The sequence below is a fragment of the Malaclemys terrapin genome, chromosome 1 (assembly GCF_027887155.1).
Source record: "Malaclemys terrapin pileata isolate rMalTer1 chromosome 1, rMalTer1.hap1, whole genome shotgun sequence".
Classification (NCBI taxonomy): Eukaryota; Metazoa; Chordata; order Testudines; family Emydidae; genus Malaclemys; species Malaclemys terrapin.
The window spans coordinates 71,851,061-71,877,285 of NC_071505.1; the positions used below are offsets into that span (position 1 = coordinate 71,851,061).

At 39.4% G+C, this 26,225-nt stretch overlaps 1 protein-coding gene across 5 annotated transcripts in view; it reads left to right on the forward strand.

Annotated features, from left to right (window-relative positions):
• SYT1 (synaptotagmin 1) overlaps nt 1-26,225 on the forward strand; it is a 501,584-nt gene that overhangs the window by 363,013 nt on the left and 112,346 nt on the right. For 4 of the 5 annotated variants that reach the window (XM_054027093.1, XM_054027110.1, XM_054027102.1 and 1 more), the window contains 2 exons: nt 10,924-11,108; nt 24,396-24,518. In XM_054027093.1, coding sequence (XP_053883068.1) covers nt 10,924-11,108; nt 24,396-24,518 — 308 coding nt within the window. The remainder of the gene's footprint in view (nt 1-10,923; nt 11,109-24,395; nt 24,519-26,225) is intronic. The other variant, XM_054027128.1, reaches the window with a different exon arrangement.

The window sequence follows — 26,225 nt, forward strand, 5'->3', positions numbered from 1 at the left end:
GTCTACATGGCTATTTTTAGTGTCACAGCCCAAGCCCTCTGCCACTGGGTTTTTCTCTTGCTGTGTAGACATACCTTAGATTGTAATTAAGCCCTTTGGGCAGGAACTGACTTTTTGTTTCGTGTGTATAGTTGCTGAGTACTCTAGGGTCATGAGCTTTGATTGCGGCCTTTAGGCATTACCATAATTCAAATAATGTAATATTAATAATGATAGTATTGCATATAAAAGAGTCTCTGTTAGTTCAAAGCTAAATGTGGAAACATGAGGAAATGTGGAAGTTGAATTGATTTGTTGGGGTTGCTGTTCAGCAAAATAAATATGCATATTCAGAATCATTAGATACCTTCCTGGCACAGGAAAGACACAACCCATCCTCTCAACAATAATTACATACCTAATACAATTGACCTAACATTGAGTATATAAAAAAAATGAATAAAACTCTGAGAGTAATTGGGTTTTTTAGTGTGTTGTTTGATTGATATGCTAGTTGAATTTTCAATACTCCAGGCATGTGATTTAAGAATTTAATGAGAAAAAAAATCGCTGACAAATAGGGAAGACTTTAAAAGAGCTCCTGTCCCTACTTGGGAATGAAGCCACTCCAGCTGTTAACTACATTTAAGCAATGCTTTCCTATTGAAGTGATAAGAAGAGGGGTTTCCTTTTGAAAAATTACAAAGGTTTTTAGGACTGAAAATGTTAACCGTTTTTCACAGTCAGTTGTTTCCCTGATTTTTAACAGCAAAAGATACTTAAATCCTGGGTCATTATGCTGCAAATAAGTTATGGATAAAGACCCAGTTTTTCATCAGTGCCTTCTCAAAGTCAATATAGCTCCACATAGGCACTCTGGTGGATCGCAGTGCAAGATCAAGGCCTATGGGGCATTTCTGCCATAGCTCTCTTGGATTCCATGAAGTTTATCATTTAAAAAATAAAAATCCTTGGCTCTTTACCATGTTGGTCTTATATCATACTGGTAGGCAGTAAACAGTTGCAATTACAACAATTACGTTGAGAATCTCAACGGCTGCCAGTTTAAAATCTGAGCTGGATGTAAGGCTGAGCGACAGCAGGAACTGTCCGATATTAGGATTAGTGGTTTTCCACAGGGATCTGTGTAAGTGATTCCAGGCAGCTCCCTGCAGAGATTCAATACTATTTTGATTAAAATAATACAAACCATGGGGAGTTTAGCATTATTTTTATTATAAATTCATGACTTGTGCCTTTTCTCCAACATCTAGTCCATGTTTTTTTTGGATAATTTACCATAAGGGAACCAGTAGGAAAGGGGGTAGGAGGTCAGATCACACAAGGGACCTAAAGTCATTGCTGTTTGTTGTTCTCACAAACTGCCATCACAACTGGCACCCATATGGTATTGTCAATAGAGACTGACTGAACACCCTCCTAGAAGTAGCTCATCTACAGTAGAAATGACTCATTATGGTGAATAAATGTGCACTGCTGTTTGCCTGACACCTTTTATGAGCACTAAATTTGCTTACAGTTTTTATAAGCTAATAAACATCCTGCTGATAGTGGCATGGGACTCAGGAGACCTGGTTTGTATTCCCAGCTCTGGCTTACTGGATGACTTTGGGCAATTCACTTTCATCTCTCTGTGCCTCAGTTTCCCTGCATGTGAAATGGGGCTAATGATACTGACCTCCTTTGTAAAGTGCTTTGTGGTCTATTGATGAAAAGCGTTTTAGTCTAAAACAATATGACCCAAGCAACAAAACTTAATATTCCTCTGTACTATGCTTGATGAAGTTAACACTGAGTCTTATTTTGAGGTCTTCTAAATTAATGTTGAGCATCAATAAATCAAAGCAATGACTTTCCTTGGGAGTTGGGCATCTAATTCCTAAGACTGCTGAGTCACACAATGTTATGTGTTTTCTTAAAGTCCCAACTCCTGAATTCTTGCAGTAAGTCAGCATATCAGCTTTTATTTGAAAAAATGAAGTATATTTCTAGCCCTCGTGGCTGCAGGACAAACATTGAAAATGTGACCCAAATGTGACCCAAAAGATCAAAAACTTAGAAGGCAAATAAAAATAACCCAAAATGTATTACTGTATTTTTAAATATCTCATAATTTTTAAACCAATGTAATGAATTATTGAGGCCTGACTCAGGATATTTGGATGCTGGGGCTTAGTATTACTGAACTTTCTTAGCTGCCGTTGAAAATCCCAGTCTAAAATCATAGGCAGATGTCTGAGTTTTTCATTTGTTTTTGTTTTTTTCCTTGAGACTATCAATCAAAGCTTGAAGTGTAACATACAGTAAATGTCACAGGAAAAGTGAAATGCTCTTTAACCACAAAATACCATTGTCCACAACATGATTGAAAATGCTGTCTCAAGCTTCTACAGGTTTTTAGAGCTGAATATTAGCTCCTTGAATTTCCTTGTTGTCCTCCACTGGCAAGTTACCTGGCATCACCGTATGTTTGCAAATGCACCTTTCCTGAAAGCCTGCAGCAGAGCTGCCTCCTGTCCAGCTTTTGGCTGGAGGCTCCAGCTTTCTGCACTCTTCTCCAGTTGTGCAGCATGCCCCTGCTGCCTTTGGCATTTCTGGAAGTCATCCAGAGCTTTTCATTTTGTTATGTTTTATTCTAAAGGCTTTATGGCCACAGCTATGGTGCATTCCCCACTAACTGCTAGACAGGCAGGAAGCATCAGGCTCAGAGACACACCTCCTTCCCTGGCCCAGTTGCTATACATGCACAGGGCCGGCTTTAGGAAGTGCGGGGCCTGATTCGAATACCCGGCGGTGGTCCGGGTCCTCGGCGGCACTTCAGCGGTGGGTCCTTCACTCGTTCCGAGTTTTCCGTGGCACTGAAGGACCTGCCGCCGAAATGCTGCTGAAGACCCGGAGCGAGTGAAGGACCCGCCGCCGCAGACCTGGACCGCCGCCGGGTGAATAAAAATTAAAAAGGCGCCTAACTTAGGCGCTCTTCTTTAGGGCGCGGGGCCCTCTTAGGCATGGGCGCGGGGCCCTCTTAGGCACAGGGCCTGATTCGGGGGAATCGGCCTAAAGCCGGCCCTGACATGCAGTGAGTGTGCTAGGGGCCTGTTGGAAAGGAAGAGATTTGGAAACCCCTCTGCCCTACTTTCTTTACTCTCCAGAGTCTCCCAGAGAAAGGATGGGTCAAAAGGAGCAGGTGAGAGGGGAGTAGGCAGAGAGATTTTGGGGGAAGAGGGGTAAAGAAATGCGGGGAGAGAAATTGGTGACAAGGAGAAAGAAAAAAAGACTCAGCCATACAGAGGAAGATGGGGTGTTGGCCTGATGTTTATCTAGGGAAGAGAAGCCTACCATCTGCCCTGAAGATGAAGTAATTAAAACAAATTGCATTTCCAATAGTTTGTAAAGCATATTTATGTAAATTAGCATCTACTTTATGCAGATTTGGCCTCAGGCATTTGAAGGGCAAGGTAAGCAGGTCTGCTCAGCCAGCATTCCAAGTGTCTTGGCTAGGTGTATAATCCTGTCAAATGCTGCCAGATAACAGGCTGCAGCTCCTCTGTGCCTGCTAGACTGCAGGTCAGTTCATTTGCCAAGTTTGGAATATTCAGCAATACAAAGTGTGAGTGATTTTGCATGATAACAGCTAACAAACCATTTAGGCAGCAGCATATTCAACAAGTGAAACCCATCTGATCAGCACACTTTCATGTCACACTATTTTGCATGGAGGGAAGTTTTGCTGTCATAACACACATCTCTTAGCTCAGTTACAGCTTCAGTAATTTCCAGAAGGTATTCATGGAGACTGCCTTCTGCAATACCACTTTGAATGCTCAAACAATAGACAGAGTGGGGAAATGTCAGCATCATTCCATTTCATTAAGATGCTTTGTCCTGGTTCCCTCTAGTGGTAGGTAGGATTTAAACACACATTAAGTAAGCACTAAGCAGAGCCATATAGAAAATCTAAGATAGAAGTAAGGAAGTGAAAATGGGAGTGAAGTATGAATGCCATATGCAAAGTGTGCTCACAGAGCCACACAGCATATGTAACTGTGTCTGGGAAAAAACACATGTGCAAGTAGTGAGTGTTAATATTTAAACTGTATAGATATGATAGGTGGTTTTTCTCTTCATGCCTTCCCAGTGCATTCTGGCATTCTAACAAGTCCACACCAGTACTTATATTTGTGTTTTTTGGTAACCTGCATACTGCCTCCTCAGTCAGCTGTCGTATCTTCTTCCACTGTTTACATTCCAGGGTGGGTTCCCAGAGCATATGTTCTTCAGTCAGCCTCAGTCTCATCCTTTCACCTGTGTTGCAGACTAGTTTGGATGTGGATTTTGGGAGATAGGGACATTTTTTTAATATCTCCTGAGCTGTAAAGGTACTGTTGGACAGCTATGAAGCTGCCCTTTCTTTTCTGTTTTGGCACCATCAAAAGTAAATAGCAGGAGTAAGAATAGAGCATATTATAGAAATGACTAGACAAAAAAGTACCCGTCCATCTACACAGTACTTCTTAATAATAAAACTGGGGTTTGTTAGTCAGATGTGCAATCTGGAGATTTTCAATCCACAACTTCTTATGGATGGATGCACAGAGAGCAGCTGTTTTCAAAACAACTTTCCAACGTCAGTACTTGGCAAGAAGCTTGCAACCCTTTTTTCATCTGTGAAAGTTGTCAGAGTTATCCATGCTTTTGCCACCACAGTTGGAATGTTTCAGTGTGCTTCACATGGGATTACACCTTCAAACCATTTGGAAATTGCAGCTGCCTGCTTACTGAGTAGTATGTCTCACAGAGAGCATGATTTCTGGCTGAGATGCTGATTTTGATCAATACATTCCTAAATGGTTTGGTTTCTGACTGCTTTAGAGACCGCCTACAGTTGCAAACCCTCCAGGATTGTCCTGGAGTCGCCAGGAATTAAAGATTAATCTTTAATTAAAGATTATGTCATGTGATGAAACCTTCAGGAATACATCCAACCAAAATTGGCAACCCTAAGACCACCTGTTTCCCTGTAGTATACCCTGGCAGTTGCCATCAGCTATGGGGAATTAGCTACTATTCCCCTAGCTTAAATAGGAGTGGGATACTGGCAGGGCCTTCTTGATAAAGGGCCCTTAATTTTGGAATTCAGTTCACTCTCTTGGTCCAAAGAGCACTGTTCTTTCTTTCCCTCTTCCTTGTTTTTAAGCTTCAGAGCACCAGGCTTTTCCCTGATGTTAAAGACTGGATGGAGGAAGGGGAGATGCTTACTGGTGTGGGTGTTTGGTGGGTAGTGGTTGTTTCTGTTTTGGTGGGTTTTGTGCCTTCCTCCCTCACTCCCACTTCTTATAACTGTACAGCACCTAAAGCCCTTGTGCTCACATAAATAAACTAAATTTAGGAATGTTAATGTTACATATGCTGTTTTTTGCTTTTCCTCTCTTTGTTCCTTTCTTTTTCTTTCCCCCTCCCACTTCTATTCTCTCTCTTTTTTGTGGCTTGACTTTTCTCTCAGACTTAACTGGGTCTCCCTTGTTGTGTCCTTGGGTGATTTCAAAGCACTAGTCCTTTATACAATTTTTCCTTTTTTTCTGCTGTCTGTTTTCCGCATTCCCTGATACTTCCTTACTCCAATCTCTCCATCTTTTTTTCCCCCCTGCCTTTATCCTTCCAAACATCTGAGCTCCCTCCAATGGAGGAGAATTTTTTCTCCTGACACTGAATGAACATACCAACTTGTCTGATTTGGCCAGGAAACTCAGGGTTTGAAGGGCGCAATCTCTGTTCAATACAAATAAGTAAGGGAATTTGGGGGCCCAGGATTTGGTGTGTATTTAGTTTAATTAGAATATATTTTACCAGTGTCAAGCTGTTATGCTATAGAATTCTATTTTCATACCAAGTAAGATTCATTTTTTTTATCATTTAGTTGTTAAAAAAAAATTTATGATCATATAAAACCCAGGAAATTTCCACTGGTATTTTCAAATCGGTTTCCAAAGGCAGATTCCAAGATTTTAATTTAAACCAAACAAAAAGCCTTAACAAAGTTGTCCCTTCTGATCAATTGTAAATGTTGGCAAATATGGTAATTTGTATCAATTGGCAATTATCTCTTTCTTCCCTATCCTACCCTGTGTGTGTGTGTTGCTAGGCTATATAATATAAGACAGGCATAAATCAGTAGGACTTATAAAAGCAAACTGGAAAATATGAGGATTTCACAAACCGAACCCATGCATAAAAGTTCTGCTCTACTGAGGTAGCAGCAACTGATGTGCTAAATTAAGTACTACTTTGCTTTTGATTATTCCAGGATAATCCATTATAGTTGGAGCAAACTTGTTGTCAAGCTCTGTTCCTATATGCATATTCATACATGTCTGTGTTAGGGTGATACAGTTCAAAACATCAAACTTATTGGACTTCTAGTCACCTTGTAGTTGTCTGTAAGTTAGCCAACACCAGGAGGATAATACATGTCTGAGAATTATGACAAGCCTGATGCCACAGTTATTGCAAATGTCCTTATAAAAATACAGATTCATTTGACTAGGGAGTGTCGAAAGCCAGTGGTGCATGCCCTGAATTAGAACCTGTCAAAATCAGTGTTGAAGCTTTCCAAACAAGGGCTTTTACACCATTTTGTAGTTTTATAGATATTCACATTTATTAAGGCATTTTTGAGTTGTTTGCATAGATAGAGTCCCTCCTACTAGTGTACACCAACATTGGTACTTTGATGCTGATATGCAGCTTTCTTCTTCCCTCACTTTGCCTCTTTCTCTGGGATCAATTGTCCTCCCTGGCAGTTAATAGTTTTAGATTGTCTCGCTGGAATGTCAGCATTGAACTTCTCCAAGCATTTTTTGTAAAGCTAACCAAAAAAAAAAAAAAAAGGTTTTATACAAAGGACACAATTTTGCACCTCTTCCCATTTTGCAGCTCACTCACATAAGTTGTCCTTTTGAACTTGGTGGATTCAGTGGGACTACTCGCATGAGTCATTGCTGCTCAACATGAGTGAGGTCAACAGAAATGGTCCCTAAAATATCTTGGTTAATGATACAATCCTGATGCTTATCTCTTTGGTTCAGTGTTATTGTTCAGGGGGGGAGCTGTACCTTTGACCTCTCTGTCTCTCCATGGGTACCCTTTCCAAGTGACAGGCCTACACCTGAACTTCTCTGCATCAAATCCCATGATTCACCCCACTTCAGACTGGATCACCAGGCTGCGGCATCCCTGTTGACAAACCATGCTACCTTCAGCAGGTCCATCTTGGTTTGGCCCCTGATATAGACTTCTTAAAAGCATGTGACAGGTATGAAATTGCAGTGACTCAGGACAGCTTCTTCAAAACAAGTATTAGGTATTTGTCCACAAGAACATATCAGGTAGGGAAGACAACAATGAAAAGCCTACATTCATGTTATCTTACTTAAACTTTAGTCTTTCCTTGCAACTATATCTTATTCCTGCTTGTTTCAGGCACACCCACCCAACATTGGAGCTGGGTGAGACAGGCTGTACCTCCTACTGCTCCTGCCTTTCTGATGGTCTGACCCACCAGTCAATGTGTCTCCCTCAGTCTGCCTTTTTATCCTTTTCAACAGTTCAGTGATTCTTTTTTTTCAAGAGTCCCTGCCCCAGATTTCCTGGGGTTTTGAGCAGCCTGAACCTGGTCACACATTTCTTCAGAGGGGGTCCGAGATCGCCTTCCAGCAATGTATTGTCCATTGAATTAGAGTCTTTGCCAGATTCTTGGATACCTGGCAAGAGATCCAGCTGGAATTAACCTTTAGGGTTCCATAAAGCCAGCCACCCCATAGTTACTACCAAATCCACAGATTATAAGCTTCATAAAATTAATACAGATATCTCCCTCATTCTTCAGATTCAGTATGTCAGAAAATTAAAGGCTATAGGCATACATTTGCAAAAGTGACTAGTGAGTGCCTCTGTTCTGGGATGCCCAACTTGAGACATTTTAAAGGGGCCTGATTTTCAGAGGCTCTGCTCTTTCTGACAATCAAGCCCCTTTAAGGTATCAGAAATTGGGACACTTGAAATCACTAGACTCCTTTGAAAATCTTGGCTTTATCATATAGCATAAGTAATTATATTCAGAAAGATTTAAATAAAATTTCTATGAAACATTCTGAAAACAAACACCTGGTTCTGTTTCAAAGCCCATACAGTTGAAATTTTACTTGTTTTAAACCTCATTTGTACATTTAGTGCCAGTAATATAAGGCTGAGTGCTCTTTGCCAGTAGCAGTATTGTGATGAGCCATCTTCTTGACAGAGATTGTACACTCATATTGAAGAAAATATTCTTTACAGTCTGTCTGGTTTGAGGTTTTTTCCTTTCTTTTCCTGAAGATTTGGTTGTTGAAGTTTTTTTGAAAGTCTCCAGAGCTTGAACTGCTTTAAAAGCGTCCTTCCGTTATACCTGTATTGGCTTTAACAAAAAACTGGGGAGTGTCTTCTTTGAAGAGATCAATTAAAAATTCTATATCGCTTTGAGCATCGCAGTCATTTATTTGTGATTTAATTATAACACGAGTTACTGTCTGCAATTAATTACAAATGGATTAAAATAAACAGTAAACAGTTTAACAAAGGAGCTGAGGGTCTGTGTGTCAAGGCAGCAGTGCTTGAAGAACTCCCCATGGTGCTGCTGCCTCATTACTCTGGGGAACCAAGGCAGCAGTGCCAGAGGACCCCTTCATTCGGTATGGAGGCATCTGACTGCCCCAGACACCCCCCTCTCATATCGTCTTTCTTCCCAGGCAACGTGCACATCCACGCTAACCCCCATCCTGCTAATCTCAATCCCTTGTGTCCCCCCACCCTGGGTATATTCTGTTTGCCTCTCCATATCCTCCCTTTCCCCCCTCTCCCCCCACACAGAGTCCCCTCTTTCTTCTGAAGTCCATCTTCATACCTCCTGTTGCCAGCCTGCTTCCCCACATCACTGGGAGTATGTGCAAAGCACAGCTGTTGAAACGGGTCTGCAGCACTAGAAAACAGAAATAACTGATGGATCTGAGCAGTTCCTTTGGTTAATCTTGGCATAACGCAATTAGATGATACCAAGTAAGGAGACTAGCACTTTATATTTAATTTCAGATGTTAAAAGTGGTCTACACCTCTGTTGTAGTTGTAGACTGTGTTTACATGTGATGTTTGGAATTGACAAGGACTGTGGGTTGGTGGACGGGGGGGGGTTAATAACAAAGGAACCCAAAGAAACATGAGGAAAATAAGGTAAAAATTCCCAAAGGCAGCATTTTAAAATGGTTTCTTCTGGAAAAGTTAGTAAATACTTTACAAAAAAATAAATGACATAGAAAAGTCAATTGCCCTCTAAAGTATTGTGCCAAATTTGAAAACAAAATTCAATCGTTAAAGCATGAAATGGAGATTTTAGTCTTGCAATAAGTGCAGATTTCAATGCAGCCTTAACTATGGAATTGCTACTCCCACCTCCATAAAATCTCTCTCTTAAACAGCTGCTAATCTGCTCACTGTATCTGTTAACATTCATTTCTTTGATAATCAGTTCACATTTATTCTACATACGGTACAACATCTCTTTTATGGCAACTACATTAAATGAACATTTGGAGACACATAAAGTGTTATGGAATTTATTATTTAACTATTCCAAACATGTCTCCTACAGTCTTTTTATATCTATCAGTAAAGCAGTTTGAAAAATAAAAAGTACAAATAAGGAAGCTGCTCACTAACACTTTAATTTCCTTTTGAAGTGGCAATCTCTAGTGCAACTTCCAGTATTCATGCTTTCTACTCTACTTGGCTGCTTTAAGCAATTAATTTTTCTGTATTTTCACTATCCATTTTCCTTTCGTAATTCACTGATATAAATTTGGTTACCACTTTCATTGTGCCCTGTATAATTTTAGAGATTTTTATGTATTGAGTTGAGAGAATACCTTGCAGATCTGATAGGCAGAATACATTTCAAGACACAAAAAATGTTTCTCCTCTTTAAAACCCCATTGTTTATCACGTTATGTATTTTGTCATGTATGTCAATGAAAAGTATGGGAATCAGAAGAGGTCATATTAAAGTTTACTTATGTGAAGATAAGTCTCGTCTTAATTTTTGCAAGACCAATTCATCATCATTATTATTATGTATTCTTTGTTTGTATTACAGCAGTGTCCAAAAGCCTGGACTGAATGAATAAACTAAATATGTTTTTCTTTATAAGACTTCAATGAAAACATAGATGTACACTGAATCATTGCCAATATCTGAAGGACTTGATGGTTATCAGCATAGATGCTGGATTGAGCAGTCCTCTGACCTTGGTCATTGTTTACTGATAACCTTGACCTCCATCTATAATGAGTAGCTCTCTAGTCTGTCAAATAAAACAGTGGAAAAATGCTGCTCATTAAAATTGCCTGTGTGGATCAGAGGCACTTCTTTACCTAAGCTCTGTTGGAGGCAAGTACCCAGTCAGCGCCACATGACTTCAGGCTAGGTTGGTTTACCAGGCCATAATGCCAGGTGGGTTACAAGAATGATTATTCAGAGAGATGTAAACAATTTCCTCTAAACATGATTAACATTTTAAAGGTGGTTTTTAAATTGTTGCTAGATGCGTATCTTGTGAGTACATTAGACAAATCAAATTATTCCTGCTGATTAATCTAAATAACTGCAAGTTCCATTCTTTGTTTATTTCCAAGTATGTAGATAGATAATGCTTGCTTTGTTATATTAATGTTCTCTGTGTAAATGTTCAATTGAGGGAAATATACAAATTCAACAGAATATTTTTAGATACATGCTCAAAAGGTTGATAAAAGGTTTGGCTACAAATGAAATCTATTGGTTTTTACATTTAAATTTACTAACAGTGTGCCACTTTGTGTGTGTTTCTTTTTCTCTTCCAGTGCCACCTTGGGCCTTAATAGCCATAGCCATAGTTGCAGTCCTATTAATCCTTACCTGCTGCTTTTGTCTCTGTAAGAAATGCTTGTTCAAAAAGAAGAACAAGAAGAAGGGAAAGGAAAAGGGAGGGAAGAATGCTATTAACATGAAAGATGTTAAAGATTTAGGGAAGACCATGAAAGACCAGGTAAAGTAGCCATCCTGTTCTTGGACACTGTTTATGTTTAAAGTGTTAAGTCTTCTAGCAATTATCTATTTATGGTATTGCTCAATGGTTGGATAGTGGTGCTGAGTAGTGGAGACCAGCTGTCTGCGCTTTGTATTGGAATTCCAGTTAGTAACCCCCTGGTGCCCACTGGAGGATACCGACTCTACAGGCAAACGCTACTGGTGGCAGCACTAGTCAATGCTTTCAAAGCAGCCAGTTAACTTCTCTCCAAATGAGAGGAGGAATACTGCAACTGGTCCATATAGAAGAGAGTTTTTTTGAGAAAATGGTGGTCTCAAAAATATAGCTGTGGGAGAGTCTTACAGCCATATCTATATAGGACTTTGACTAGGACCAGGTGCAATAGTGAGGTAGAGAGAACCCATGTTTGGATGACTGGTACTAATCAAGTTCTTGTGAGACTAAATGACATGCAAGAGTGGACCTGGGCTACTAAATCTCTTGCTGCACAAAAACAGAAGCTTACCTAGAGAGAGACCAAAAGCAAAGTGCAGCAGAAGAATGGTGGAAGAGACACAAAGGAACAGGGGAAAGGGACAAGAAAAGGAAAGAATAAAAGAAAATTGGACAGGGGGATGAAGGCAGAGTTATATATGTGGGAGGGAGAAGGAGATTAAAGGTGACAGAACACAGTTTTAGCTGAGAGCCAATGAATGGCTCGGGGACAGATCATCATGCTGCTATTTGCGCAACATTAATTGGAGAACAGCAAAGAAACCCTTGCTTCTGACCTGTTGTGTGTGAGAGAGGTGCTATACTTGGGCACTAACTGGAAGGTTGCAGGACCCTGCATCTAATCCAATGTTCCCTTGGCGCCACAGAATAGATTAGCATTGATCTGGAAGAAGACTGTCTACACTTTTGATCAGAGGAAAATTCCACAGTGTTGGCTCTCTTGTGGGATGGGGTGGTAAAGAGTTCAGATGTATGGTAAATACAGGGGTGGTAAAATACAAACGAAACCATCTTCACTAGTTATCTAGTTAGTGCTAGGGTTGATGAGTGGGGATAAACCATACTGTTGTGTAGATCATCTGGAAGTATTTCAGCAGCTAAGGCCACACAGGAGTACATTTTTCAAATAATGTATATTCAGGAGAATTAAGGAACTGCAGCACAAAACCTTTTCAGCTGGAGTAGATGCTTCAGCTTCACTTCTGCAAATAATTAAGACTTTGCATGGGGAAGATTAGAATCTGAAGGCACTCTCTGTGCACTTGGGATCTAATCCTGCACCACTAAAGCCAGTGGAAGTTCCACGGTTGACTTCAGCAGCAGCAGGATCAGGCCCTTAGCAGCATGCAGTATTCAGCCAGAGAGCTCTTTAATATTTCCTTACTCCTTACATTTGCAGGCCCATTGACTAAATTTAGAGGCACAGTTTGCACATAACTGAAAATGGACTCTTCATTTACACACCATTTGAAAGCAATTAGCTTTATCAAGATATTACAAGCAACAAAGAGTCCTGTGGTACCTTATAGACTAACAGACGTATTGGAGCATGAGCTTTTGTGGGTGAATACCCACTTCGTCAGGATTCTTTATTGCTTTTTACAGATCCAGACTAACACGGCTACCCCTCTGATACAAGATATTACAGGCATTCCCTATACTGAATAAGTAATATTGTGGGGAAAGCTCATTACTTTAAGACTATATGGATCAACATTTTAATGGTGACCACTGCATATAGCTTTCTGTCATCAGAAGTGCCACAAAATATGTTAAATTCCACAGTTAAAGGGCTCAATGAGGTGAAGCTCAGAATATTACTGAGCAGAAAACTTGGATCCTCCCTTGCAAAAGTCTAATGAGGATTTTGTTTTACTTAATATGATAAATGTGAAAAAGAAATGTCTTATACTGTCTTGATTCAGGCATTTTGAGGAGGCATGCTTGGACTCCCTGTGTTTGAGCTATACAATTTGTTCTAGTTTATTAATATTAAAGTACTTTTGAGATATTTCCCTCTGAGACATTGTCTGAAAAAGCAGTCCATTAAATGCTTAGTTAGCCCTGGCCAACTTTAGCAAACTTTTGACCGTAGAAGTGAAAATAATTTGAAAATACCATTTGAACATTTTTTAGGATAAAATTCACTGTTTGTTGTGTGCCATGAAATGATACTAACGATAACAAACCTAACATTTCTTTGTAGGACAAGTAACGTATGTTGTTAGTAGATATCTGTATGAGATGTGTTCTGTATCATATAAGACTGTTCTTGTACTTACAGTATATTATTAAGTATATTATTAAGTACTTATAGTATATTATTATACTTGTTATGACCTGGATAAATGACCAATGACTCTAGCATTGAAATATAAAATTACGCTTAATAGTTAATGAAGAGTTTGACACATAGTCCCTTTTTGGAGGAAAACAAAGGTCAAATTCCAGTTACTAATTCATTGTCATGGAGATAATCAAAACTTTGCAAAAAGCATACAAAAAGCTACAGTTTCAAGTCATATAGAACTTAATATCTTCACATGATCTTTATATTTATTTTAAAATAAATGTGTCCATATATTTAGAATTTAACCAGTGGTCTGTTGATAAATTTATGCACCACTGAACATATAGGATTGGATCCTCAGATGGTGGAAATTGTTATATCCATTGAGGCCAATGGAGCTATCACAATTTACACCAATTGAGGATCTGTCTTGCTTGCCAACATTTTCAGAAATGCTAAAGTTAGGCTCTTAGGTCCATATTTTGGCATCTAAATCAGTGGCTTTATTTTCATAAGTCCTAAGTACCTATCAACTACTATCAGTTTTAATTCCTAATCTGGAAAACCTTGACCATAATTTGCAGTATTTGTTTTTCAGTATAAGCACAATCAGTTAATGATTTATTCTTGAATCAACACCTCAGGTTTTAGCACTTCCACATGAAGACAGTGTATTGCTAAATTGAATGTAAGCTATTTCAGAAGGTAATCATTTTAGTGCCGCTGTTACAAATAAAATGGCAAGAGAGTGCCTCTGAGATATCGAGGAGATACATTTTAAAGCAAAAAGACAAATCTATATGAAAAAGGTCTACTCTAATCCACCTGGAAAGAATTATTGCATTGGCCATGTATGGTACCAGAAATCTGAAATGTTGCCAAAGCACGAAGGCTTAATCCTGTAGTCATTAGGCCCTAACCTGCAAAGTTCTGATCACCTCCTGGATTCAACACAGTGCCTTCACTTCCCTTTGATTTCAGTGGAAGTTGAGTGCTCAATATCTCTTGGTAGGCAATAGGCAGCTTGCAAGTTCCAGTCCATAGTGCATGCAGAAGTCCTATTAACTTCACTGGGAATTATTCCATTTGATAGAGCTAAAGGATTGGGCCCTCAAAGTAACTTCTTTTTTTCTTCTTCCAATAAATATTCATTAAAATCAATAACATTCCACTGACTCTAGGCCCTGATCCTGCTAATAGCAGCCCCTGTGCCCACCTAGAGCCCCTCTGAAGCCAATGAGGCTCTGCATGGTCACAGGGGTCCATACTAGTAGATCTAGGGTGACCAGCAGAAACGGGACAGGGGGTAGGGGGTAATAGGCGCCTATATAAGAAAAAGTCCCAATAAACGGGACTGTCCCTTTAAAAATGGGACATCTGGTCACCCTAAGTAGATCTGATTGCAGAGTCAGAACTTTAGCCTTATCACTGGTAACTGTTAGACACGGAATTGTGTAATATCCAGTATTCAGAAAGATTTGTCATATTTCAGCATGTTCTTTTTCTTTAACATAATTTTAATATGATATTTTGAATAAATGTTGTTGCTGTGAAGAGGGAGAATAGTTAAAGTACAGATTAGGATCCTGATCTTCAAACCCTTACTCATGAGAGTAATTCTTATTTATGCAAGTAGAGCTATCTGCTCCAGCAGGACCAATCGCATGAGTAAAGGTTGCAGGATCAGGCCTTTCTTGTGTAAAGGAGGTGAATAAAGAATATATTCTCTGTGAAAAAGGTCATTTCTCCATGGTTTTTACTAATGTTTGTGCATGGATATTTTAATTTTTATTTCTTCCTTCTATGTCATCCTTATCTATGTTGTGTCTCATGACTGTTCTGGATTGTCACTTGCGGTAGGTTTATTTTGCTATTTGGACACGCCTAATCTAAAGCTCTGATATATTTAGTCTTCTGACAGCTGTGGCTCCTCAGCTAAGATTTATACATAGCTTTGACACATCAAAAGGCTGAACTAAATTGATTTTTTTTTTTTGGTGGGATAAAAGGTTGTCATTTTCTCCATACTTAAAATATATTAAGTCAAAATGTACTAGAAAGCTCAAGTTTAAAATTGGTATGTGCAAAAAAAGAAATGTACTGCTTTTATTTCTTTTTAATATGCATTTTCACTGTATCAAATCTAGACCAAAACAGAAAAATATTCAAAAACACCAAAACAATGGTCTCTTTCTACTGGTGCTAAAATAATCAGTAACTCATGCTATTCCTTTATTCTCGTTATTTTGTAGTCTTAATACAGTGAGTACACTTCAAGGTGTCAGCCAAAGTCTACTCCACACCAGATTGATTTTAGTGGGGTAATTCCAGAATGACACTGGTGTACCTGGATGCAGACCGAGTCCAACATTTTTTAAAGATATCCCTATCACAATTTTCTGTGCTTCAGTTTATCAGTCTCTACCAATCTCCCATAATTTTCTCCTGCGTTTTTTTTTTCATCTGTAGAAAAACATCCAACTCTAGAGACACTGTAATAGCTGCTGATTTAATGGGTCTGAATTTAATGCATTGGTACAGCAAATTTCTTGCTTAAGCTCAGCCTTTGGGAAAGGAATAGACTTATTCACTTCTGTGATGAACAGTGGCACTGAAAAATTATCAAAAATTCAGCCCTGTTTCTTGGAGAATAATTGCCGTGATGGTCTGCACCTTTTATTGGGTCACGAAGCATTTGTGAAGAAGGCGATTTAATATCTCAGCCATTTCTAATTGCATCAGGCTGAAACACTGCTATTTGTGAGAGATTTTTATCTTGGGGGGAGTTTGTGTATTAGCTAAAGCAGAAGATTGGAAATTAGGCTGTATGGATTCCATCCCCAGTCCTGCCACTGACTCACTGTGTGACCGAGGGTAAATCACTTAAGAACATAAGAATGGCCATACTGTGTCAGACCAATGGTTCATCAAGCCCAGTATCCTGTATTTCGACAGTGGACAGTGCCAGATGCTTCAGAGGGAATGATGGACCTATCCTAAATGAACTTGTATAATTTTTTAACCCAGTTATATTTTTAGCCTTCACAACATCCATTGGCAATGAATTCCACAGGTTGATTGTGCATTGTATGAAGTACTTCCTTATGTATGTTTTAAACCAGCTGCCGATTAATTTCATTAGGTGACCATTAGTTCTTTTGTTATGTGAAGAGGTAAATAACACTTCCCTATTCACTTTCTCCACACCATTCATAATTGTATTGATCTCTGTTGTCTCTTCCCTTAGTCATCTCTTTTCAAAGCTGAACAATCCCCATCTTTTTTAATTGCTCTTTGTATGGAAGCCGTTCCATACCCTTGATCTTTTTTCTTTCCCTTTTCTATACCTTTTCCAATTCTACTATATATTTTTTAGAAATGGGGCAACCAGAACTTCATGCAGTATTCAAGGTGTGGGCATATCATGAATTTATATAGTGGCATTATGATATTTTCTATCTTATCTATCCCTTTCTGGATGGTTCCTACATTCTGTGGGCTTTTTTGACTGTTGCTGCACATTGAGCAGGTATTTTCAGAAAACTATCCACAGTGACTCCAAGATCTCTTTCTTGAATGGGAACAGCTAATTTAGAACCCACCATTTTGTATGTATAGTTAGGATTATGTTTTCCAATGTGCATTACTTTGCACTTATCCACCTGGAATTTCATCTGCCATTTTGTCACCCAGTTTGTGAAATCCCTTTGTAATTCTTTGCAGTCAGCTTTGGACTTAATTATCTTGAGTAATTTAGTATTATCTGCTAACTTTGCCATGTCACTGCTTAACCCCTTTTCCAGATCATTTATGAATAGGTTGAACAGCAAGCATAGCAAATGCTCTCTCTGGTCATTCCACTTTGCAGCTCAGAGTATAGTCCAGTCACTATTTCAAGCAATTGTGCCAAAGGGGAAGACAACTCATTGCCTGATTTTAACCTTTATAGCAGCCTGGGGCTTCACATATCATAAGGCTGGCTATGCTTATGTTAATTGCACTGTAAAATGCATACAGTCCAAATTGGATAAAGTGACCTATTGTGGTTATATGATTCATTTAGATTATCATGTTCAATTTCAGCAAACTGATACTGGCTGCAGATAAAGGGGTTGCTTGTGGGGACCATATCTCCCACACTTAGTACAGTGTCTTCCAGCTTCCAGTCCATGTTCAGATTGCACCAAAGATACCAATATGGCTACAAACAATACCCAAATGAGCCACTGATATCTAATGAAACACTTCAAAAGCCTTGTCTAACCTCACAACAGTCCTCAAAACCAAAACATTTTGAGTAATTGGCTGTCCATTTAAAACCTGTATAACAAGGGAGAAAGTGATGTCAAAACACTTCGTGTTGGACACAGCTCATTACGTGCCTCGGTATGGCCCACTGCTGATGCAGGACAACAGTCTTGCAGCAGTAATGGATAAAGTAGAGTTCACAGTAACCAAAGCCTGGCTCAGCCACTGGAACCTGAGAAACAAAATGGGTTTTTAATGAATTCATGGAGAGAAAGCAGATGCTGGAAGAATGAGACTTGCCTCTCCTTCTGAGGGACTCTGATAAGCGAATGTAGTTACAATAGCGAGGAGACCAGGCTGTTGTTTTGGTGGATGAGGGGAAATCAGCCAGTAACTTTTAAAGGTCCTCCTGTCCCTATGGGATAAAAGATCAGGAGAGTCACAGCTATGCTGTTCTTGAATGTGTGTGGAACTGATATGATAAAAGATATGTACTCATATTGTGGGGATTTCAGCAGTTCCTCATTGTTTTCTTTGGATATTCAATCCACCTGTGGAGGTTAGAAAAAACAAGCCTGAATGATTATGCTTGAGTTTGGCTTGAAATAAGAGAGAGATATGGAGCTTGGCCATCAAATTTGGGAGAAGGAGGGAAATTGGCCTTGCGACAAACTGCATTGTTGGACATAGCACAAAATTTTCTCTTTATAATATGAATATTGTTTTCCTGCCTGCACATTCAACAAGCTTTGCACAATCCTGAGGCCAGGGCAGCATGCAGGCATTTAAAATAACCCTATTTTTCACCCTATGAACAAAAAGATTGGCTGATGGGATAGCCTTGGGTGGAATTCAGACTGCAGTGAACGTTGCTTGGCAGGTAGACTTACAGACTGTACTCTATGTGATTTTGTTTTATTTTTACTACCAAGGTGCTTTCACAGTTGCTTTTGTTAACTGTGTTTTGAAGCATGAATTCATGGTCCACTTAGTGGGTGGAAACAATCCTGATGAAGATATCCTTCTATAAGTGACACTGAAAGAGTTTAGCCTATTTGGAGTCCTAGCGAGGTCACAGTGAAATTAGTGAGGAGCTAGCAAATGCAATCCTGTAAGATAACTGAGACCAGAGGCATAATGAGCTGTAGACTTCTTCATGGATCTTTGCATGGAGATCTCTCATACATGATTCCTTTCCCTTTCTATGTAGTAGGTGGAGGAGGACAACCCTTGCTGCAGTATTTTCCCATTTTGTGATTCACATGGCTCAGCTCTGTGTTGATAGAGATTCAGGAAGTTGAGGAGGATCAGAGGACCCACTATGCTCATTCCCTTGCAGACCTTCAGAGTTTCCATGTGAAATTCTGGGAGTGAGTAAATAGAGCCTGGAGCTGTTTTAGTCCTTTGGGGTCCCCTTTGTGGCTGATGCTGAGAAGTTACAGGTTAACCCAATCAATGGGAGCTTGGCCTTGATGGGGGGCTATGCTGTGAGGGAGGGAGGAAGGGAAGGACAGGAGAACCAGCAGAAGAACAGCTGTCCCTGCAGGATAGCTCCTGTCTGCACATGAAAAGGGCTTGTAGGGTGAAAATTCAAGAAACACTCTTCGTTGAACCCTACAGAATTCTGACTCCTCCCAAGTTTTTCTAGCACTGAGGGAGTCAAGAAGAGATGAGACTACTGAAAATGAGGAAGAGAAAGGATCTTTGTTCATAGCAATGCACAAGGAAATAGAAGTGTACAAATCCACCCTTAATTGTGCTATGGAAATGAGGAACGAACAAGCACGTTGTGACTGTCACTCACTTCTGACTTGAATTGTTCTAACGTAGTTTTCCGGAAGGCACTTAAACAGCAGAAGAGCTTTAAAAAGAGTTAACTAAAACATGGTAAAACATAAACATACAAGATATATAGTGTGGCTGAGTTATGTTGTAGCTGGAACCATAACTTTTGCATTTCCTGACTTTTTGTGAGATGAGTGTGCAACCTTTCACCTTTATGTTGCACTAACACAGGAGTTTTTTTGCACTGCTCTGCATGTTTACATATATGTATATACATAAAACACACATACGTATGATGATATGGTATCATGATTTTATTGTTTTTTGTATATATTACTCAGAAATGGTGAAATCTCATGAGTGAATTACGAAATCATCCCAAATTAGTGCACATAAAGCCTATCTCCACAACCACTCCATGATGTAGTCTTTTTATGCTGGATATTTTACAGAAAAACAAATTTTAAAATATTTAATGGCCTTTAAAAAATTATTAGAGAAACTTTTCACATCCCTCTCCCTGTAAACCAGTGCTACCTGAGTACCATGAAATCAACTGTACAGGCATGAAGAGGAAGAGAAATTATAATTATAAACTTTTTAATAGTACTAAAAAAAACCAAAATAGCTTACAGGCATACTAGATCACGAAATATTGGACCTAAAAACTAAAACACTATGATCAGCTGGAAAAAAAAAAGACCAAAAAAACCTGAGGGTCACAGTACATTTCCTTTAAATATCCCCTATCCAAAGAACCTCAACATAAAATAAAAATCCCTAGGTGGTGCTTCAACTACTTTGACACAATCCAGTGCTTCTTCCTCTTTGGAACAGAGTAGATGCATCACACGAGAAACTTCTGTGCCAACTTCTTTTGACCCAGATTCTATTAAAGTACCAGCCTTTGATTTGAAAGCAAATTCCTTCCTTAAAGATAAAAATTATTGTACGCAGCTTGCTATGGTAACAACCAGTCCCTCCTCGTCTCCTGACCTTGGTAAAATCAACACACTTGATCCTATTCTCAAAGTTTGATAAGTCTCCTGTATTTCTGGTCCAAGGTCAGAAAGAACGATCTGGCTCCTTGATAGAGACAAGTCATATGGTACCTTTTCTTTCTCTTCTACCCAACAGATACCTTCCAAATGCCTTCTATAATGCGTGTGGAAGGGATTCTAATAATTCACTGGGGTCTGTGTGCACTTAGCATTGTGCAACAAATCCACCACTGTTATAACTTCCTGTGTTCCCTGTTTTGTTTTATTTGTTTGTTTTAAGATTTGTTTGATAGTGAGATCTCTGTAGCTCTGGCATCTGTGTGGATATTTTTTCTTCCCTAGAGAAAACAAATTACTTGCATGTAATTCTTGTTCTCTGCAGGCAGTATCCTAGATTATAGAGACCTATTCTCACCGACCACTTCTCAGTGAGTCAGTAGATGGCTAACATCACTAAAAATATAGTCAGAGAGGTCTTCTCTCCACTCCCTGAAAGACAAAGGCCACAGTATTTGGCCTCTTTCCCCCTCCCCTCTCCCCCCCCTCCCCCAAGAAACGGCAGCAAGGATGCCCTTGCCTTCAAGAGAGGCAGGGACAGCAACAGGGGGATCTCCTCTTCCTCTGCCCCTTCCTTCTCCCCCTCCCCCAATACAGAGGATGGGCAGTGCTCACCCCAGCAGCTAGGGTGTATGTGGATGAATATGCTGGATCTGTTTAATTCTCCTGCCACAGAGTCCTCTGCTGGGGTGATGTTAACAAGGCTCCTCAGAGCAGTGCATCATGGTGTTAACACACAGTTTGCCCCTCTCAGAGCTATTATTCCTGGCAGTCTGCAGACTCAGTCACATGTCTCTGTCTCAGTTACACATGGTCGCAGCCTCAAATTCTTCTTCACAACTGAGGGGCCTAGAAATGTACTTTTTTTTTTTAAATGAAAATGGAGATTCTGATGTAATCACATGATGACTCCAAAAACTGGGGCCCAAGACATGGGCCTTATTCTGGCCCTGCTCCGATGCTATTCTTTGTTACCAGGCAGCTCATTTTTGCAGTGCCATCTTTGCCAGCACTTAAAAGATTGCCATTCAGCCATAGCAAAGGAGCTTCAGTAGAGACCAGCAGCTCAGGGATTAAGAAATGTAAATGTTACTCACATTTTAAATAGGTTTAGCACAGCCAAAATGAAATATTTTTCATTAGAAAAATATTCCACCATCTCTTTCAGGTTTACTGACTTGACTTCATAGGAGATTTTGATCATTTTTAGCATTTTTTCCCTTGTTAAAATATCCAGTAATTTATATTCTGACTAAGAGAGCTCAAATCATTAATCGGCATCCATCATTCACTAATAGAATTGGTATCTGTAATATCTGGACCAGATCCTCATCTTGCATAAACTGATGTTACTTCATTGACTTCAGTGAAGAAAGTATGCTGATTTACACAAGCTGAGGATCTAGCCCATTAGCATCAGATTACAAAAGTTTATTATAGTACTTTACAATTCTGAATCTGACCTTTAGTTTACAAGTGATTCTTGGCAAACAAATGTTTCTGCTTCAGTATTCCGATTCGAATCACTGTTGCTCAGCCCCTGCTCTCTTTACAACTGACTAAGAAGGTTGATGCTTTTGCAGAGAACTCAAGTTGGCAAAGTTGTAATGCATGAGTTTTTGTGAGAACTGGTATGATGTCACACAGTCCCCCGATCACAACTCCAGAAAAAAACAAAAAGACTGAGTGAGGTTGCTGAGAGGGACAGTCTTTTAGTAAAGCTGCCTAATATCATTCAGCTCGACTTTCCCATCAATGACTCCCCTCTACACCACTCAGCTTCAGTTCCTGTCTGCCCACTGGCTGATTGGTTCTCACTCCCAAACAATCTGTCTCTGGCCAGCACCCCCCCACACACACATTCCAGAAGTGCCTGGAAGCAGGGCACTCCTCCACCAATGAGGGGGCTGTGGATGCCATAATGGTGGAGCCCCCCTCCCAGCTCCCATGACAGAGGGGCAGCTGGTCTAAATTTAAGTGACGTTGTGACCCAGCACATGAGCTTCTGCTCCTAGAGATTTCATGAAGTAAGCATGAATATGTGAGACAGGGTGTCAAGGCATGAATGTGACATAAGTGGTCTGGCTTTTGCAGCCAATATTTCTTTGGCAACGAGTGCCAACTGTAGGTATAGCCTTTGTCACCTTCGTTGTACCTGGATCTCAAGTATATACACCCACCTGACATCTGTGTCTTTACAAATAATGTCGATTCATTCTAACCATCTGATGGCATGACAGGAAAAAGAAAAACAAGCAAGTGGTTCTCTCACTGTCCTGTACTCTCTGCATTTTATTAAAAATGAGTAATATGAGCCCTTTTGAAAATAATCAGTGCTTTATATTGAATGCCACTTTCATGCTGATAAAATTTGCATATATAACACTGTATATTCATACAATCTACTGGTGCAACATGCCAATTATCCCTAGGTAAAAAGAACAATCTCTGATTTTTTGCAAACTATTTAGCATTTTACCTTCCAGAAATCTTAGTCCAGTATTTTAAAGGGGTTGAAAGATACAATCCTATTTTTTCTTCCCACAAGTCCCTCTTCTAAAGTTCAAGTGCTAGCAGATATCCTATATATTCAGTACAGAGGTTATTAATAACAAAAACAAGGATAGTTGGAACAGGTCCTTACTATTTGACTTTCTGAGCTAAAGCATTTAGGACTTTCAATAATGAGGGGCATTGGGATACCAGGGCCCAATCTTCTTCACATCAAAGTAAAAAACTAAACTCCCGTTCGCTTCAGTAGAAGTAAGATCAGTGTATATTGTCTTCACTGCTTTTGGGAAGTTATAGAAATTTCAGAAGCTTTTCAAGTACTCCCTAAAAGGTACATGCAAGAGTGTAAATCTATGATGAATTCAGTTTTTCTCATATCAATTCCAGGTAAGTATTCAGTGTTTAATTCTTTGCCTTTGTGATCTTGATATTATTTTCATGCTTATGAGGAAATATTAATCATTTTATTTTAATATTTGGCTCATTACCCTGAGCCCCATCATTTAGTTCTCCCTCAGGCAAAAGTTTGCAAGATGGGGCAGTTTTAATGTTTTCATAATTGTATGTATTCCTGTGCAACAAGAATACTTCTGCTTTCTGGTACAGCACAAAAGGATGTTTTCAAATTGTATTTTTCTCTTGTGTAGCATCTAAGATAGCTGCTGCGTCTTAAAAAGAAGAATGCTATTTTATATAATAGACAAAATGTATATTTCTCTCTAACTTTACAAAATCAGTGCATCTGTAAATCAGTTTGGTTCAGCCTAGCTTTGTATAAAGAATGAATAAAAGGACAATGGGACTAGTGTGGTGGCCTTTTCTATGAACATGCATTTGCTAGTGGCATGGTGATACCTTTTGCTTTTCATATTCATCCTAAATAACAACCTGTCAAATGTAGGAAGAACTCACCCACAATACTCTCTTTTTACCAGCCGTAATCCTACAGAAACCCATGGCTCTATCGCAAATAATTCACAGCATGCACAGCTAGATTTGACATTGCTGAGATCTCTTTAAGAGGAATGAATGTGACTTTGCCTACTTAATAGCATGTTTGTCCACATTTGGCCTCTTTAAGAGGCAATTGGATTAGAGCAGACTTTTTAAAATATCAAGTTGACATTTGCTTTCTGTTTTCAGACTTTGTAACAGTTCTTGCTGGCCATGTCCCAAGAAGCTTTCTTCCTACTTCCATTGCTTCCCTGCTGCTTGCTGATTTAAAAAAAGTTTTCTTGCGCAACTTGAATACTATAAATATATGTAAACAGCATATATGGATTTGTGCCATCATGCTTGCTTTAATGGCTTTACAATAGATTTGAGGACAGAGTATCTATTTTAGGTTAGTGTTAAGAAGCTAGTCATATTTATTATGGTTTCTTTTCTTCTTTGCAGGCCCTTAAGGATGATGATGCTGAGACTGGGCTGACTGACGGGGAAGATAAAGAAGAACCCAAAGAAGAGGAAAAATTAGGGAAAATCCAATACTCTTTGGATTATGACTTCCAGAACAATCAGGTGTGGAACAAACAACCAGTGATACATTGCTGTGCAGGTGAAAGGAGACTGCAAAAATACAGGCATGCAGAGTAGATACTTGGCATTCTAGCTTGCATTGAAGAAAATTAGAAAGCAAGTCTGAGGCTTTATGAAACTATTCCTTCTCCATTTGTGTTTAATACATGTTAAGGGTACACTGCATTTCTAATCAAACTTTATGCCAAAGTTTTTTCTAATGATGATGATGATTTATTAACTATTTGTATTACAGTATTGCCTACAAGCTCCAACTAAGACTGGGCCCCATTGTGCTAGGCAGCCTATGAATGCATTGTAAGAAACAGTCATTGCCCTAAGGAGTTTATAATCTAAACAGATAAGACAGACAAAGTGTGGGAGGGAAAATGGAGGCCCAGAGAGGTGCAGTGACTCATCCAAAGTCTCACTGCAGGTCAATAGTACAGTGAGGGATAATCTCCTGACCGCCAGTCTAATGGTCTATACATTGGCCCATGCTGTCTCTCTAATTAATTAGAATTCCAGGCTCTCTTATCTAGTTCTGTTGGGTTGAACAGAAATGTACAGCCTGCTAATCCGTCCTTAGTCTGTCAGTGAAGTCCAAATAAAAGGGCTCTGCCCCTAAGAACTCTGCAGGGAGTTGGGTAGAAAAAAATCTCCTACCTCCACTAATACCACCACCTGAAATTTGGAGGCTGGAAACTGATACAATTGAGGTTTGGCTGCTTCTCCAGACTATGAACAGGAATAGCAGCCATAAAAATTTCAGGGGCGTGGATCTGTTTTGTACGGACCTGCTTCTCATGTCTTCACCACTCCCTGAGCTTGCCCACGTTCCTCCGCTCTGCTTGGCTTCTTGCCAGGCATGGAGTGCAAAGCTTCCTTGTTTGGGATCTGCCTTCTTCAGTCTCCACAATTTGCATGCTCGTGCATAAGCACACACTCACATTGAATAGACTATTTCATTTATTTGGGACAGAAAACTCCAAAGAATGTTTCTTCTCCAAATTATTGTCTTTGGGTGAACTTTTCATTTGAGAAATCACATCAAAGGTTTGTTGTTTTTAAGGCTTTTAGCCAGAACAAAAAATTGTTCTCTATTTAGGGAAAGAAATTAATATGGACTGAAATTCCTGTAAATTTCTTCATCTAAACTAACTTCCATATGTAGTTTGCAATCTATTTCCACTAACATAAATTCAGATTCTTTAGCTAATGGTCTTCTTGACATAACATATGTTTGTTTCAGGGGGCGAAGGGGGAGTATCGGCAAAAATTAAGTAAATTCCCTGTATCTACAGGAGGACATTGCATAAGGCTATGTCCTGGCACTATCCTCTCCAAATCATTTAAACTAACTTCTGTCACTGCTTCTGCTTTTCAAAGCAAGAGGCAAAAAGAATTCTGAAATCTTTCTAGAGTCTATGGATGAAGGAATTTTTTCCTCAACTCCCCAAGAAAACACTGTAGTAAGAATTCTCTGCCCTATAGTCCTTTACTTGGCCTGTCTTCATCACTTGAAATCCGTAGGAAACTTTAGACTCTTCAAAGGGTAGAAGATCTAAGGGAGGAAAAAAGAAAAGAAAAGCTGCAAATCTTTTGTGATAAATAGATCTGAGATCCCATAGGAGATGAAAATAAACTTTCTTTGTGAATTTTATTAAGGAAATGCCACATTGAGGTTGAGAACTAAATTTTCCAAAAACA